Source organism: Coenobita brevimanus, chromosome 49 (genome assembly GCF_032717465.1).
Source record: "Coenobita brevimanus isolate Jiangsu-jjx chromosome 49, ASM3271746v2, whole genome shotgun sequence".
Classification (NCBI taxonomy): domain Eukaryota; kingdom Metazoa; phylum Arthropoda; class Malacostraca; order Decapoda; family Coenobitidae; genus Coenobita; species Coenobita brevimanus.
Window position 1 is genome coordinate 8484810 of NC_137002.1, and position 15470 is coordinate 8500279.

Below are 15470 nucleotides of genomic sequence, written 5' to 3' on the forward strand. Positions count from 1 at the left end.
CAGGTAGGCTGTCAAAAAAGATAGCTTATTAAAAATATGATCTTATTTGCAAAAGCATAATAACAGATTACCGTACCCACCAGTCAAGAAACCCCTCCCCACACAAGGTCCCGTCCATGAGAGCCGAAATTGCTCCAATAACTTTCGACTTTCCCTTCCTTTCCTTTCCTACTGATTTAGTAAGGATACTTTTAGTTTGGATAAGTTTAAGCTTAATCACACTTCCAGCATCTGGAATAGGGTTAGGAAGGATTGGTTTGCTGTCATTGCCGAGACATAAAGCAGTGAATGCAGCAATTTCACAGTGTTAACGGCCATACCACGTTGAGTACACCGCTTCCCGTCCGATCAGCGAAGTTAAGCAACGTTGGGTCTGGTTAGTACTTGGATGGGTGACCGCCTGGGAACACCAGATGCTGTTGGCATCCCCACGTGTCAAGTGGGGTTGGTGGAGGATTAGTGCCCCTCCCCGTAAAACAATTAACTCTAAGCCCTTGGCCACCCTGTCTGGGATACATGGCGTCTGGCAATGAATGAATGAATGAACTATGGATTGCCTTTATTCAAATTTGAGGGGGTTTAATGTACATGGATTTCATTAGAATAAGTATGGTTAATTTAATGAATAATCTGGCAGTTTGAATAAGCCATTTTTTGCATGCTGAGAATTATTTTACCTTCAGTTTTGGTGGATTTGCAACGTTCGTGGGGGGGTGGAGGGAGGGGAAATGGGCACAAGGAAGCATTTCGGACAAAAATGATGTCAAAATCATTTAAATCACATCAGAAAAAATTGTTGCCCAACAATAGGGGTCTATTTTGTACCGTACTTGATTCACTGTTCGTTTGTGGTATGTGGGGGCAATCACCATCCACTTACTCGTTGTACAGTAGTGCTGCTGTCGAGTGTCAGCCCTTTCCTCTCCTCCATCCTTCTTTCCTTCCATCCTCTTCTGTCTTCCTTTGCTTCATTCTTTCCTTGTCCTTCTGCCTATGGGTAACTTTACACTCCCTCTTTTGTCTTTCTTTCCTTCATTCTTTCCTCTTCCTTCTGCCTGTGGGTGACTCCACACTGAGTGACAAGCCAAATGGGTTCCTGTACACCAGGAAACTGTTTACTATGCTGGGTGGTAACCGTATAACCAAATTTTGGCTCCTAGTGGTTTAGTGGGTAATTACAGTATTGCTCTCCAGTCGGATTGAGCCGGTGAAGGTTTATATCCAAGGGGTGGTTAGGGTTGATTGCTCATGTAGTGCCACTCAGGGATGAGTGAGGCTGGTCACTCTCATCTTAAATGTCAGGACCAACTGCCTAGCCCCAAGCTCCTATGCTTCTTGTGGGGCAGTGTAAGATTGGATGATGGATGGAGAGATGGATTCACTGTTTGTTAACAAATAGGAGAAAGAAACACCGATGTGGGACTTAGTGTGTATTGACGTTTCGCCTCATGGCTTCCTCCGAATACAATTGCTGATTACACACCATATTTCCTGTATATATAGCAGAGGGCAGTGAGATGAGGGTATGAGGGGGGGTGAGGTATTGGCTAGGGGTGGTTGGGGGGGGTAGGTAGGGTAAGGAAGGTGAGGTCCAGGGGAAAGGGATTACAGCTCATGACACAAGGACAGAGAGAAAGAAAAGAAACAAGGGACAGGTGCAGTGGGAAGTCATTAGGGAGAGGAATGTTGGTTAAGGATATAGAGGTCACAGGGGGAAAGGGATTCCTGACCCCAGCACAGGTGTGTGTGTGTGCGCATGCACGCGTGCATGCATGTGTATGTGTGTACGCAAGTGTTGTATGTGTGGGCAAAAAGCTGGGTGAAGAGAGGGGATGGGGATGGATGGGAAGGAAGGAGGGGTGATGTTTTGAGTTTAGGGGGGGTGATGTGAGGAAGCTATCCTGTTGACAATATATTTGGCCACAGAATCCAATAGGTGATAAGATCCGCTGTTCAGTTCAGTGGTATTGGAACATACTATAACAGCTGTCTCGAGACATTTGCGTCTTTTTAAGTCTGCTTCCTAGTCGGTTAGGTTAGGTTTGGTTAGAATGCACTGATGTGTCAAGTCGGTGAGATCGTATGTACTGTACACACACGTCTTGGGTGTCTTACGGCAGACATATTTGTACTAATAACCTATTTTTAAATATGTTTTTGATGAAAAATGTGGGGCTTCTAGAACCTAACCCCCTATTTTACATGTAAATATATATCACGTTTTAGCGTGAAATTGATTTTACACGAGGTTCTGCATAACCTATCTTGTGTTGTATAAAGACTGTACTGTAATACTACATGGTAATAAAATGTTGTATTTCAGGACTCGGGAAGACAGCTATAGCTTCAGTGCATCATCGCCAGTATAACACATTGACTCTCAAGAAGTCACTGAGTTCTGTGGTGTAAACATGATTCTGGCACCACTTGGACCCACAACACAATTACCATCAAGTCAGGGCCCATAGCACCTCCATCATCACCTGTGGATACCGCTGTGAGGCTGTACTAGAAAATTGAGCCTCTAACTTCATTAGGATATGGGTTTCAAACACCACTATCACCAGATTTTGGCCCATAGCACCACCGTCACTTAGTTGGGATATTACCATGAGGCTGCATTAGCGAGTCATCTGTCATGTTTATCCATCATCTTTGTTGATCTGCAAGCAGTGCTGTTAAACAGTCTGCTGCTGTGTTAATCTGTCACCAGCTTTGTTAATCTGTAAGCTGTGTTAATTTATCAGCTGTGTTGAGTCATCAGAATCCAGTATTTGTTGATGAATCACTTGCACATATTCTATAGCTGCTAGTCTTGCACTTTGCATCTGAATATTCTTTCATATTTTATCAGTGTTTCTCCAAATTTCAACACAGATGAAGAGCATGCAGGAGAATATCAACGCTATATTGATGAGAGAGAAGGAAGAGTAGTGTTTGAGAGAGAGAGAGAGAGAGAGAGGTATGGAAGAAAGGTGAAAGAGAAGGCAGAGGAAGAGGAATGTTTGAGAGAGGGGGAGGGGTGAGGAAAAAGTAGCCTGGAGACATTTTTGTCAGTCATCCCCTGTTTGGGGGTTCCCAGAAGGGAACAAGGCATTGGAGCTGATACAGAAGTGCTAGGGAGTGTATGCTAGTAAGGAAGAAGTGCTAGGTAATTGATTCTAGTAAGGAAGAAGTGCTAGGGAGTGTATACTAGTAAGGAAGAATTGCTAGGAAGTGTATACTAGGAAGGAAGAAGTGCTAGGTTCTGTAGGGAATTTATACGGTATTACCAGAAGTAAGGAAGAAGTGCCAGGGAGTGTATACTAGTAAGGAAGTGCTAGTGGATGTATACTAGCAAGGAAGAATTGCTCAGGAGTGTAGGCTATACTATACTGGTAAGGAAGATGTACTAGGGAAGTGCTCAGGATCTTCCATAGCCAACAAGAATAGGAACCGAGGAGTTTCTGAAAGTGGGGGTTAGGGTGGGGATGGGGGATTAAAAGCAGGGGGTGATGGTGAAGTATGGACATTCCTCTGGACTTGAAATTACTGATGGGTAGTGGAGGAGGCAGTGGAGGGGGACGGGTGTACAAATGCCCCCAGTGTGATGCCTCATACTCAGACAAGTCATACTTTGAGATGCACAAGCAGACGCACCAAAAAGGAGGGGGAGGAACAGGAGCAGGAGAAGGAGGAGCAACAGAGCAACAGCAACAACAACAGCTATCAACAGTGCAGATTGTTATGACCAGTGCTCCGCAGCAGCAGCAGCCAACTACTACAGGTACTATCCTGTTTCAGTAGTAGTAGTGGTACCGTGAACCGGGGTGACTTCGTACGATTTTGAAGGTTATTTCATCCTGACACAATTTATTTTGGCCAAAATACTGATGTTAAGTATTACATACGTACGTGAGCCAATAACCTGTAAGTATCTAACAGCCAGATAATCTCAGTATCTCCATCTAGACGTAGTAAAATATTTTATAGGTGTCCGAGGTCACCCCGGACTGGGGAGACTTCGGACTGCCTTGGGGTGACCCCGGTCACTCATTAGAAATGCACTGAAATGGGCCCCTAGTAGCTCAGCTGAATGTTTGGACAGTTCTGGGGGGTCTTCGGACACTGCGTGACTTTTAAAAAAATCGCTGAAAAAAATACAAAAAAATACAGAAAAATTACAAGTAAATAGTAGTGATATATAGCAAAAATAGATGAAAAAATAAATTTTCCATTGACTTACAACCCCAGTTTAGTTGATTATACATATACATTATAGGGAGTACATTCTCACGCTATGCGCAGGTTAAAGGCACGATTGTGACTGACTGACCGGACGGTTTAAAGCGTGCCGGCTATTTAAATGCCTAATTAAAGGGAACTTGGAATGGAGGAACAGAAGATAGGGAAGGAAAGAGCTAAAGAGTGAAGGAGCTTGGGAAGGAATGAGAGAAGGAGCTTGGGAAGGAGAAACAGGAGTTAGGAATGAGGAACTAGAGGAGGGAGTGGAGACGAACTATAAGGATATCATACCGGTACCGTACCATATGGTAACTTAAATAATATGTGTTCTCACATCATATTTCTTAGCAGCAAAAACAAAGATAAGCATGCAGACTGTGTACATTGTACAAAATATGTTTTATTACATATAAAAAAAGCAAATTAGATATGCTGTCTGACCTCAACCCTTTAAATATCCATTGTCCGAAGTTACCCCTTTAAATCCCAAAAATGCGTACACATTCACTCATGTCATGTTTACATACATTTAAAATGCAGATTTTAACCCTTTCTCTGTTCCAATCTTCAAGTTAGACGTTAAAGTAAACCTCTAAATGTGTATAAGCGTGCGGTTTGTTATGATTCGTTCACACCAGACCAAGTTTTCCCGTATTCATTTTTTCACCAAAAAATAGCATTGTCTTTTTTACAATATATTCACCAGTGGAACATAATATTTTAAAAAGATAATTATACATAACATTTTACAAAACCTATGCAACATTATCCCGTTTAAATATATACGATATCTTTCTTCGTTTAGCAGCTGCGTAGCATTTAATCTTTTTATGCAAATTTCGTCCGAAACCACCCCGTGTCCGAATTCACCCCGGCTCACGGTAGTAGCTTTGTAGAGTGGCAGTATCGTAACCATTGGGGTACATCTGAGGTGTGTTGTTTTGTGAGACTTGACCAGCCATAGTGCCATTTGTTATTGGGAAAAGTTATTGAATTAGCAACTAACTTTACCATTATTCATAAGAGGTAAGGTAGCCCATCCCCACCTTCATGTTGTGCACAGTGTTAGTATGGTAACCTTAGTGTCTGTGCAAGTGGAGGGTGCTGCTTAGGTCTTGCAGTTTTTCTATTTTCTTATTTTTGTCTTCTGTCTGTATTTTTTTAATCTTCTTTTCCTCTAAATTAGAGTAGGACTGAATGGAGTTACACTGTCCTTGGTTTAGCCCAGGCAGTATTTTTCTTGTTTTTTTTAATTCCCATTGCTTTTTATATTCTTTAATTCAAAATTTTCTAATCAGACATGAGCCACAGTCATCAATCCCCTCACTGCAATAAGTCTGTAGCTGTAATTACACAAGCATTGAAACTTGCATATTGCAGTGAGTAGCTTCACCTTTCCCGCTAAAATTGACTTGGATGATTACTTATTGATGAAAAGAAGTCACAGGCTTGGTTTTCAGTGGCTCTGCAGCCAGTGTGTAACACTTGCAGATTAATTCCTGACCAGTGGAGGAAATCTGCTGTAACATCAGGAAGGGTCTAGTTGACTCCTCAGTCTTTGAGTTAATAAAGGGCATTTTGAACAGATTAGAGGGACTGTAAAGGTCTCCACCAGGGGTTGCCAGCCATTCTCAGAGACATGTGCTGAGGTGCTTGGGAAGAGCCTTGAAGATTGTAAGATAGACTTAACAGAAGACATGATAGAGGTAAGCAGTCGTGGTGAAAAGAAAGAGTTCGTAACCAGCAGGTCTATCTATCTATCTATTGCCAGACGCCATAATCCCGTAAGGGGTTGCCATTTGACTTTGAGTTATTTGTTTTACGGGGAGGGGCACTAACCCTCCACCAACCCACTTGCTGACACGTAAGGCGCACGTATGATTTGGTTATATGGTTACCACCCAGCGTTGTAAATGGTTTCTTGGCTTACAGGAAACCATTTGGCTTGTCACTCAATGTAAAGCCACCTGTAAAGGAAAGAAAAGCAATAAGTGACAAGAGAGATGGGAGAAATAGGAAGAGAGGACGACAGGCACAGAAAAAGAATTCAGGTGCTAGTCATAAAACCAAGAGATGACATGGATGCTCAAATGATTCACATCAATACAGACAGCATCAGGGACATTCTTTACGTGGTACTAGAGGGTACAAAGACTAAAGTTCGTGGATTTGTAATGAAATTTGTTCCAAGGAGCTTAAGAGCAAGGCAAATCAGGTGTTGAGCCCTCATGTGTGTTCTGGTGATGTATACTTTGTATCTCAACCAAGGAAAATTATGCCAAAAAATTACCTTACCAGGCCTCTCTCTCTCTCTCTCTCTCTCTCTCTCTCTCTGTCAATGAGTCATATCATTACTAGCATTTTAAATAAGAACAACAAAACTCAGATGCTTGTGGAGAGTGGTTGCAGTCTGAACCTCGTCTTTACCTGCAGGAAGAATGATACGAAAATTGCTGTCTTAAAGATTTCTCCTAAAGTACACACTTCCATCGTAGAACAGGGCAATTACATGTGTAGCTCAAAGTCTCGCAAGATGCATTGTCTGTGACGGAATCTGGGTTACTCGCTGTCATTACTGCCCGGGTTGTGGTCACACTTCTGAGAAGCATACCAGAAAGAACGATGATTTAGTATGTGTTTTTTGTGCTGGAGCCCATAAACCTAAAGATTGTACTGTAGTAATAAAGTCCCCCAGATGCATAAATTCCTCTTCCATAGGTCACAGTGAAGCTATCAATTCTCAGTTGCTTGTTCATTTTGCATCTGGTAGAGAATGTCCAGATATAATTTCTCATAGGAATAGATTAACCGAAAACAGCAACTTTGTTAAAAAAACTAATGATAACTCCTTTGAGTTAGTTAAAAATAGGTCATCTAAAAATTCATTCCATCTGTAATAAACTAGCCTGTATAATGTATTAATGAAACTAAACACTACAGACTGTGTAGTATATTAATGAAGCTAAATCAACACTATCTTGACATTTTATGTTTGATTGAAACTTGGTTGTATGAGTCTGCTATTAATATTCTTCGCAGTGCTCTGCCTAAGACATTCTCTAATAAGTATTCCCAGGCCTGCTGGTGACCATCCAGGTGGAGATGTAGCACTCATCTACTCTGTGGTGTGCATGAATGTTTCTTACATAAATTTGGACTTTAATCTACCATCATTTGAATTTATGTAAGTACTCTATTAAGAAATTTTCATCAGCAGAGTATTAGGAGTGCAATCATATATCAGCCAAGTCTTCCAGGCTGATATAGACTTCATAGAAGAGTATGGTCAGTTTTTCTAAATTTTTTTCTTTGAACTCTAGTGGACTGCTTATTTGTGGTGATTTCAGTTATTGGATCAACAACCCTCAGTTGAACCCCCCCCCCCCATTTCATCAACTGATCAACCAGAATAATTGTTCAGATCATGTTCATCAATCATCCCAGATCTCGGGACATGTCTGATTTGATCTTATCCCCTGTTGGTTGCAGTCAGTTATTGGTTGTGGAAGTTGCTTCCATTGATCCAGTGCTTAGACCACTTTTAGTTTTGAAATCAGAAAAGCCCCTCTTTTAAAAAAGGTTATCAAGTTCAGAAAATATAGACATATTGACCATGATCAGATTAGTTGCAAAGTTGGTCAGCAGTTAAACTGCATTTATTCTTCAGAACTTTCTTCTGTTGATTTAGTGACTATTAGTATATAATAATGATGAGTGGTAGGTGGGGGCACCCATCATCCACTCACTCTGTGTAGTGCTGCCTTATGGTCTCTGTGCTGGGTGGTAACCATAGAGCTGAATTATGGGGCCTGGTGGTTTAGTGGGTAATTAAGGCGGTCCAATCAGATTGAGCCGGTGCAGGTTTTTATCCAAGGGGTGGTTTTGCTCATGTAATTCCACTCAGAGATGAGTGAGGCTGGTCACTCATCTCAAATGTCAGGACCAACTTGCCTAGCCCTGGGCTCCTATGCTCCTTATGGGGGAACATAGGATTAGATGGTGGATGGATGGATCAACAAACATATTTAGATAATTTCCATTTCTAGTGTTGCTATCAGTGTCATTTATACATACCAAAAACATAATTGGTTCCAGCACTGAGCCCTGTGGAATCCCACTAGCCACTTCTCTCCATGATGAGTAATTTTCCCTTAGTAATGTTCTCATTTCCCTTTTTCGAAGAAAATTTTGCATCCAGCAGTACAGATTACTCTGGATTCCTCCTTGATTGTACAGTCTCCATAATAGTCTTCGGTGTGGTACTCTGTCAGATACATACATACATCATCTAATCCTGTGTTGCCCCATGAGGAGTGTAGAAGCTTGGGGCTAGGCAAGTTAGCCCTGATTTAAGGTGAGAGTGAACAGCTTCACTTATCATTGGGTGGCAATACGTAAGCAGTAAACCCCAGAAGAAAGAATGAAAGAAAGACGTAAGAGGAAGAGAGGAAATGGCAGCCACCCGAGAGCAGCACTACATAGAATGATTGGATGGTGAGCACTCCTACCTACCACCATACTGTCAAATGTCTTCTTGAAATCCAAATAGATACTGTACTGTATACCCATCCTCTTTTCTGTAGTGTTTCTGCAGCTCTGTCATAGTAGCTTAATAGATTAGTAACATATTATTTTCCCTGTCTAAAATCGAACTGTTTTTCTGCTATCATATTGTGTTCTTCTAGATGGTTTACCTAAACTTTTCTTATCGGCTTTTCTAATATCTTACTTTCAACGCTGGTCAGTGATACTGGTTGGTACTTGAGTGGATTCTGTCTATTCCCTTTCTTGAACAAGGGAGCAATGTTCTCTTCCAAATATCAGGTAGTTTGGGGGAGGTGGTGGCTCAGTCGGTAGAGAGATGGCTAGCAGTCCTACTGGACCCAGGTTCAGATCCCTGCTGGGGCAGGGAACAATTTAAAGGATTTGAATTTCATAAAATCAGACTTTACTGATCTACCAGAAGACCTGCTGACATGTTGTAAAAATACCTCTGCTAATACCAACACACCAGTCCTGTATGAGACAGCTCCAGCATGTATTAAATATGAACAGTGGGTGTTAGCACTGAAGTGCTGACATGTAGAGGTGTATGGTATGTAGCACGAGTACTGGGCGTTGGGAGCAGGCTGTGAAGCCTATGCCCAGAGTCATACACACACACACACACACGCACACAAGAGCGATTGACGTGCTGCAGGAGAGAGATGGTTGGGTGGATTGTGTGTATTTAGATTTGGAGAAGTCCTTTGACAAGGTACCTCATACGAGACTAATGTGGAAACTAGGGCATATAGGAGGACTGAGGGGGAACCTCCTGGAATGGATGAGAGACTTTTTGAGAGACAGACAAATGAGGACAGTAATAAAGGATAGGATGTCTGAATGGAGGGTAGTAACAAGTGGAGTCCCACAGGGCTCGGTGTTGGCGCCAGTAATGTTCCTGATTTATGTAAATGATATGGTAGATGGAGTGAACAGTTATGCAAGTCTGTTGTTGATGATGCAAAGATCTTGAGGAAGGTAGAGGTTGAGGAGAATTGTAAAATGCTGCTGGAGGATCTGGATAGGATACACGATTGGAGCCGGATGTGGGAAATGAAATTTAATGCAATGAAATGTAAAATATTGGAAATGGGTAAAAGTACCAAGAGGCTATCATTGAATTATTTGATGGGTAATGAACCAATTACAAAAGTGAGAGAAGAGATGGATTTGGAAATGCTGGTCCAGGACAGTTTGTCACCTGAAAAACACATTAACAAGGCAATTAGAGAGACGTATAAACTCCTGACTAATATAAGAGTAGCTTTTCATTAAATGGATGAGATGATGAAAAAATTAATAGTGACCATGATTTGCCCCAGGTTAGAATATGTAGCAGTAGTGTGGTCCCCACACAAAAAGAAAGATATAAACAAGATTGAGAGAATACAAAGAAGAGCAACCAAGACGGTCCCCAGTCTGGCAGATCTGTCGTATAGAGAGAGGTTGGAAAAGCTGGATTTGCCTTCCCTAGAAGAAAGGAGAAAGAGAGGAGATATGATTGCAGTGTTCAGGACGTGGTGGGAGTAGATAAAATTAACAAAGATCTGTTTTTATGGGATAAGAGAGTAATAAGAGGACATGGAATGAAACTGAAGAAACCAAGCTGCTTGAAGGATATCAAGAAATATAGTTTTCCTTATAGATGTATAGACATGTGGAATAGCCTGGACAAAGAGATCGTCCAGTCTAAAAACTTAAACGAGTTTAAAGCTAAATTTGACTCATTGAGAAACGGAGACGGGACCCCACGAGCGTAGCTCATCTCCTGTATATCACAATTAGGTAAATACACACACACACACACACACACAAGAAAAAGAAAGAAAGAAAGAAAAAGGAAGAAGAAGAAAAGTTTGCCATTACTTAAGGATTTCTTGAATATTAAATACAATAGACCCTAGTTATCCGCAGGGGTTAGGTTCCAGAGACCCCCGAGCAAGGCAAATTCCACGGATACTCAAGTCATCATCATAAAATGGCATATTATTTCCACATAAGCTAAGCACATCCCTGAAAAATTAAAACATACTTTAAAATATTACGAATACATATCAACACTCACCAAAAGACTGTGTGTTCTCCTCATAAGCTTCGTACAATGATGACAATTGCTGTATGACGATGATCATTGCTGTATAGATGACGATTATTGCTGTATGATGACGATGATGCTTGTAGTGCAGTTCCTACAGTGCCAATGTGGTGAGGCGATGAGATGTGTGGCAGCACTGTAGGTAAACTGAGAGTCTAGTCTGACTCTTCTGACAGGACGCCAGATAACACCTATGCCCTGTCTTTGGCTTAGAAGGACTGCTTTTATCCTTTACTTGTTTCTTGGGAGCCATTTTTCACTTACACAATGAAGTACAGTAGAGTTGTAAACACGAGAAGGGCGACAACGACGTAAGTAACAAACTGATTGGTGTTTACAATTAGACTGGCGGAATGGCAGCAATGCCCCTGGGTGTGGGTGTGCTAACTGTAGCAACAAATGAAGTGCGAGTTGCGTGCCAATTTCAAATTAAGTTACAGTGTATAGTACAGTATTAAAATAAGTTTGATCTGCGGATGCAACTTCCGTGGATAAGAAGGGTCTACTGTATATTAGTCTGCTTAACTTTTCTGCACATTCATGTAATACCCAACTTGAAATCTCATCAGGACTATTTGCTTCTCCTTTGTCTAGTTCACTCAACTCTTCCTGGACCTCTTGCTCTTATATTCATATATCTGCTAATAGGCTATGTGTGGGTATGCTTGTTCATTATCATCTCTCTCAAATCTACCCTTCATCCATGACGGACTGTATTTTATCTTTAACTTTGGTTTTGCTTCAGATGCAGCTGTAAAACAGCTTCGATTGATCAGTACTTTCATTTGTAATGTCTTCCTCAAACTTCTCTCCTTATCCTTGTATAATCATTTCTTTGCCTGTTTATACTTGTTATATGCCCTCTTACTATTGTGTCTTCTGTATCTATTCCACAGCAAATGTCTCTTCTCTTCTGCATTTTTACATTCTGTATTTAACAATTTCTTTATCCATATTTCTATTTCATTGTGCTGAGGGATACAATTTTTGACTCGTGTTTGATAAAATTAACAAAAATTTTTATATATTACATGGGGAAAGTCCCAGGAGTTAATGGAGTGTGTGGTGAAATGCTGTAGCATGGGGGAGAGATAGTAGTAGAATGGATATGGAAGTTGTGCAGACTGGCATGGGAGGAAGGTAGAGTCCTGGAGGATTGATAGTCGGTATAATTATTCCCCAGTACCAAGGAAAAGAAGAAAAAGAAGTGTGTGGTAATCATAGGGGCATTTGTCTTCGTAGTGCAATAGGAAATGTATATGGTAGGATATTTATTGACCGAGTAAGGGGAAAAAAACAGAGAAATTAGTTGGAGAAGAACAGGGAGGATTTAGGAAGGGAAGAGGTTGTGTAGATCAGATACAGTGGAACCTCGGTCCTCGAACGTCTCACATGTCGAACAAATCGGACCTCGACCAAAAAATTCAAGAAATTTTTGCTCCAGAGATCGACCAAAAATCGGACCTCGACCAACCTGAACGTAGCCAAACGAAGGGAAGCTGGCCGACCGACAGTCACGCATCCACCTTTGTTGTTCGTCAACGTGGTCATCCTGCTTTGCTTCACATTTTTCTTGATTCAGTGCAGTAGTAGCCCCTAATAATGGCTCCAAAGAAAGCAAGGTCATCCAGTACGGCTACTGGCAGTGAAAAGAGGAAAGTAGTGTGGAAAATAATTGAAGAAGTGGAAAAATTATTGCTTATCTTCATCAATGAGAAACAGTTAGCAGGAGACAGTGTTAAAGAGTATATAATTTGTGAAAAGGCAAGAGAAATATACAGTCACCTCATAAAGGAAAGCACTGGTACCAGTGCTGAAACTTAAATAGGTAAGCATCTGGGGTCTTGGAACGAATTAAAATGATTTACATTATTTCTTATGGGGAAAATTAGTTCGGTCCTCGACCAATTCGGTCCTGGAACAGCCTTCCAGAACGGATTGTGTTCGAGGACCGAGGTTCTACTGTATTCATTCATAGGTCTGTAGCGGAAAAGTTTCTAGAGTAGGGAAAGAAGTTGTATGCAGCCTTCATGGATATGGAGAAAGCATATGACAGGGTGGATAGACAAGGAATGTGGAAAGTATTAAGGAAATATGGAGTAACTGGGAAGTTCTTGACTACCTTGAAGAGTATGTATGAGCGTGCTAAGGCTTCAGTGAAGCATGTGGACAGTGAACGGAATGAAGTTTTCTGTCTGAATGCTGGACTGAAATAGTGATGTGTCATGTCCCCATGGTTGTTCAATCTGTATATGGATGGGATTATAAAAGAGGTACAAGGCAGACCAGTGGATGCTGGAGTGACCCTAGTGAGAGAGGGCAGGGATTGGAAACTCCCTGTACTGTTGTTTGCAGATGATTCTGTATTGTTAAGTGAAGGTTTGGTGAATGAGTTTGAGTGTGTGTATAAGAAACGGAATCTAAAGATGAATGTAAGGAAGAGTAAAGTTATGGTATTTTGAGAGAAGGGAAGTCACTGGATGTAGAGTTAGGCTGGATGAGGAGGAAATGGAAAATGTGGGTGTGTTTAAGTACTTGGGTAATGTGATGAGTAAGGATGGAAGTTTAGAGGGTGAAGTGCTTGAGAGGGTATAACAGGGAAGAAAGGTTGCTGGTTCTTTGAAAACAGTGATAGGGAACAGGGAAGTGAGCATGGAAGTAAAAAAGTCACTGCATGACAGTATTGTGATACCAACTCTAACCTATGGAAGTGAAGCTTGGACCTTGTTGAAAGGACACAAGTCAAGAGTGAGAGCAGTGGAATTGAGTTATTTGAAAGGAGCATGTGGAGTCTTATGGAGAGACAGACTGACAAATGAGGAAGTGAAAGAGCGCTGTGGTGTTGATGTGGATGTGATAGAAAGCATTAGGAGAAATACATTGAGGTGGTTTGGCCATGTGGAGAGGATGAAGAGTGAGAGAGTAATGAGGAGAGTGTATGTGAGGTGGAGGGGGGGAGGCCAAGGATGAGATGGAGGGATGGAGTGGAGAGATATATGAGAAATGAGGGTGTGAGCTGGGAGCAAGGCAGTGAAGTGGCATTGGACAGGACGACGTGGAGGCGATTAGTTTGTGGCCACCCCTTACAGGCTTGAGGCATATGGGAATAGATAACTAGGTAGATCTTGTTGTCTAAGCTCCTTTTCCCAGTCTGTTTCTGTAAAGTACTTCTTTAGGTCATAATTGTCTTTTTTATACTTTTAGCTCTTTTTGTAACTTTCATTACCACTTTGTCATATGCAATCCTGGAGTTGCAATTTAATACTGCATGGTTGCTTTTGCCGAAAGGAGGGTGGTACTGTATGTTGTCACTATCATTGTCTTGCCTAGTAAATATAAGGTCTAATAATGATGGCTCTTCTAGTCCTCCTTTTCTGGTGTTTTCCTTTACATGTTGTGTTAGGAAGAACTCCTGTATAAGATGCAGGAGCATTTGATCCCAACAGCTTTCATAGCTTCTTGCATCTAGAGTTTTCCACTTCATATTTGTGTTGAAACCTCCAGTTAGTATAATATATTTCAGATTTCTCCTCAATTCTCTGTAGTAGGGCTCTTAAACTCTGTATTGCACTTTCTGCCAAGCCTTCATATGCAGCTCTATCCTAAGTGTTTGTTTTAGGTGGCATGTATAAGTTTGCCAGCGTTATTTTCCCTTCAGATGCTTTGATCTCTACTGCAGTTAATTCTGCGTGTGAGGATACCCGGTATATTTAGTTCTGTCTTTCTGACTTGCAGATTTTTCTTTGTTAATATCATAACTCCTCCGCCTTTTTTTTTCAAATATCTGTCTCTTCTCCATATATTGTACTCTTCAGAGCTTAGAGTGTCGTTGGGTATCATTTTCATTGTTTTCAGTTTTGAATGCTCAAACATGCTTGCATGCACCAGCCTTGGTCACCTAATGGTGGCTGTCCATGCTGCTCGATCTCTGGCAGCTTCCCTATTTAGTCTCTTATCCCTGAGGTCACACTCAGTGACCTTGTCCCAGGTCTTTTTTGGTCTGCGTCTTGCGACCATACCACCAACGTTAACATGTCTCACTTTCTGCACCCAGTTATCATCCCTCATCCTATCCACATGCCCAAACCATCTGTCTACCCCTCCTCACAACAACACCAATACACTCCAGACCCATCCTACTTCTCAGCTCTTCCATCGTAAACCTAGACCCCCCAGGCCTGGCATTCAGGGACGCACTGCACATCCACCTAAACATTGCTATTTCTCTACGTTGAGCTTGCAAATATCTTCTTCCTTTACTGCCCACATCTCACTACCATACAGCATTACACTCCTAACACATACCACATGCAAAGATCCCTTAGCACGGAGGGAGAACCCTCTCAATGTCAGGAGAGACAATAGCTCCTTGAACATCTTCCAACCACTCCTCACTCTAGCCACAGAGCTAGCTCCAGCCCCACCTTCAGCACATAACAAGTTTCCCAAATAACAAAACTCTACCACACACTCAATAGACTCACCAGCAAGTTCAATCCTTTCACTTGCTCTCCCCGATATGCTTGGGGTTAATTTTGTTTCAATTTGGCAAATAATATGAGGTTCCTTTTCTTTGGTATCATCTTTTATCTTTGATAATTTTCGT

General features: G+C 41.6%; 1 protein-coding gene and 1 non-coding gene across 2 annotated transcripts in view; both read left to right on the forward strand.

Annotated features, from left to right (window-relative positions):
* Positions 1 to 306: 306 nt before the first annotated feature.
* On the forward strand, positions 307 to 425 carry LOC145399573 (5S ribosomal RNA). Its single transcript, XR_013897324.1, has one exon. It is a non-coding gene; the product is annotated as a 5S ribosomal RNA (ribosomal RNA).
* Positions 426 to 3504: 3079 nt separating this feature from the next.
* The window catches only part of LOC145399500 (uncharacterized), a 44727-nt gene continuing 32761 nt past the window's right edge, over positions 3505 to 15470 (forward strand). The window contains exon 1 of the mRNA XM_080272104.1: positions 3505 to 3766. Coding sequence (XP_080128230.1) covers positions 3505 to 3766 — 262 coding nt within the window. The remainder of the gene's footprint in view (positions 3767 to 15470) is intronic.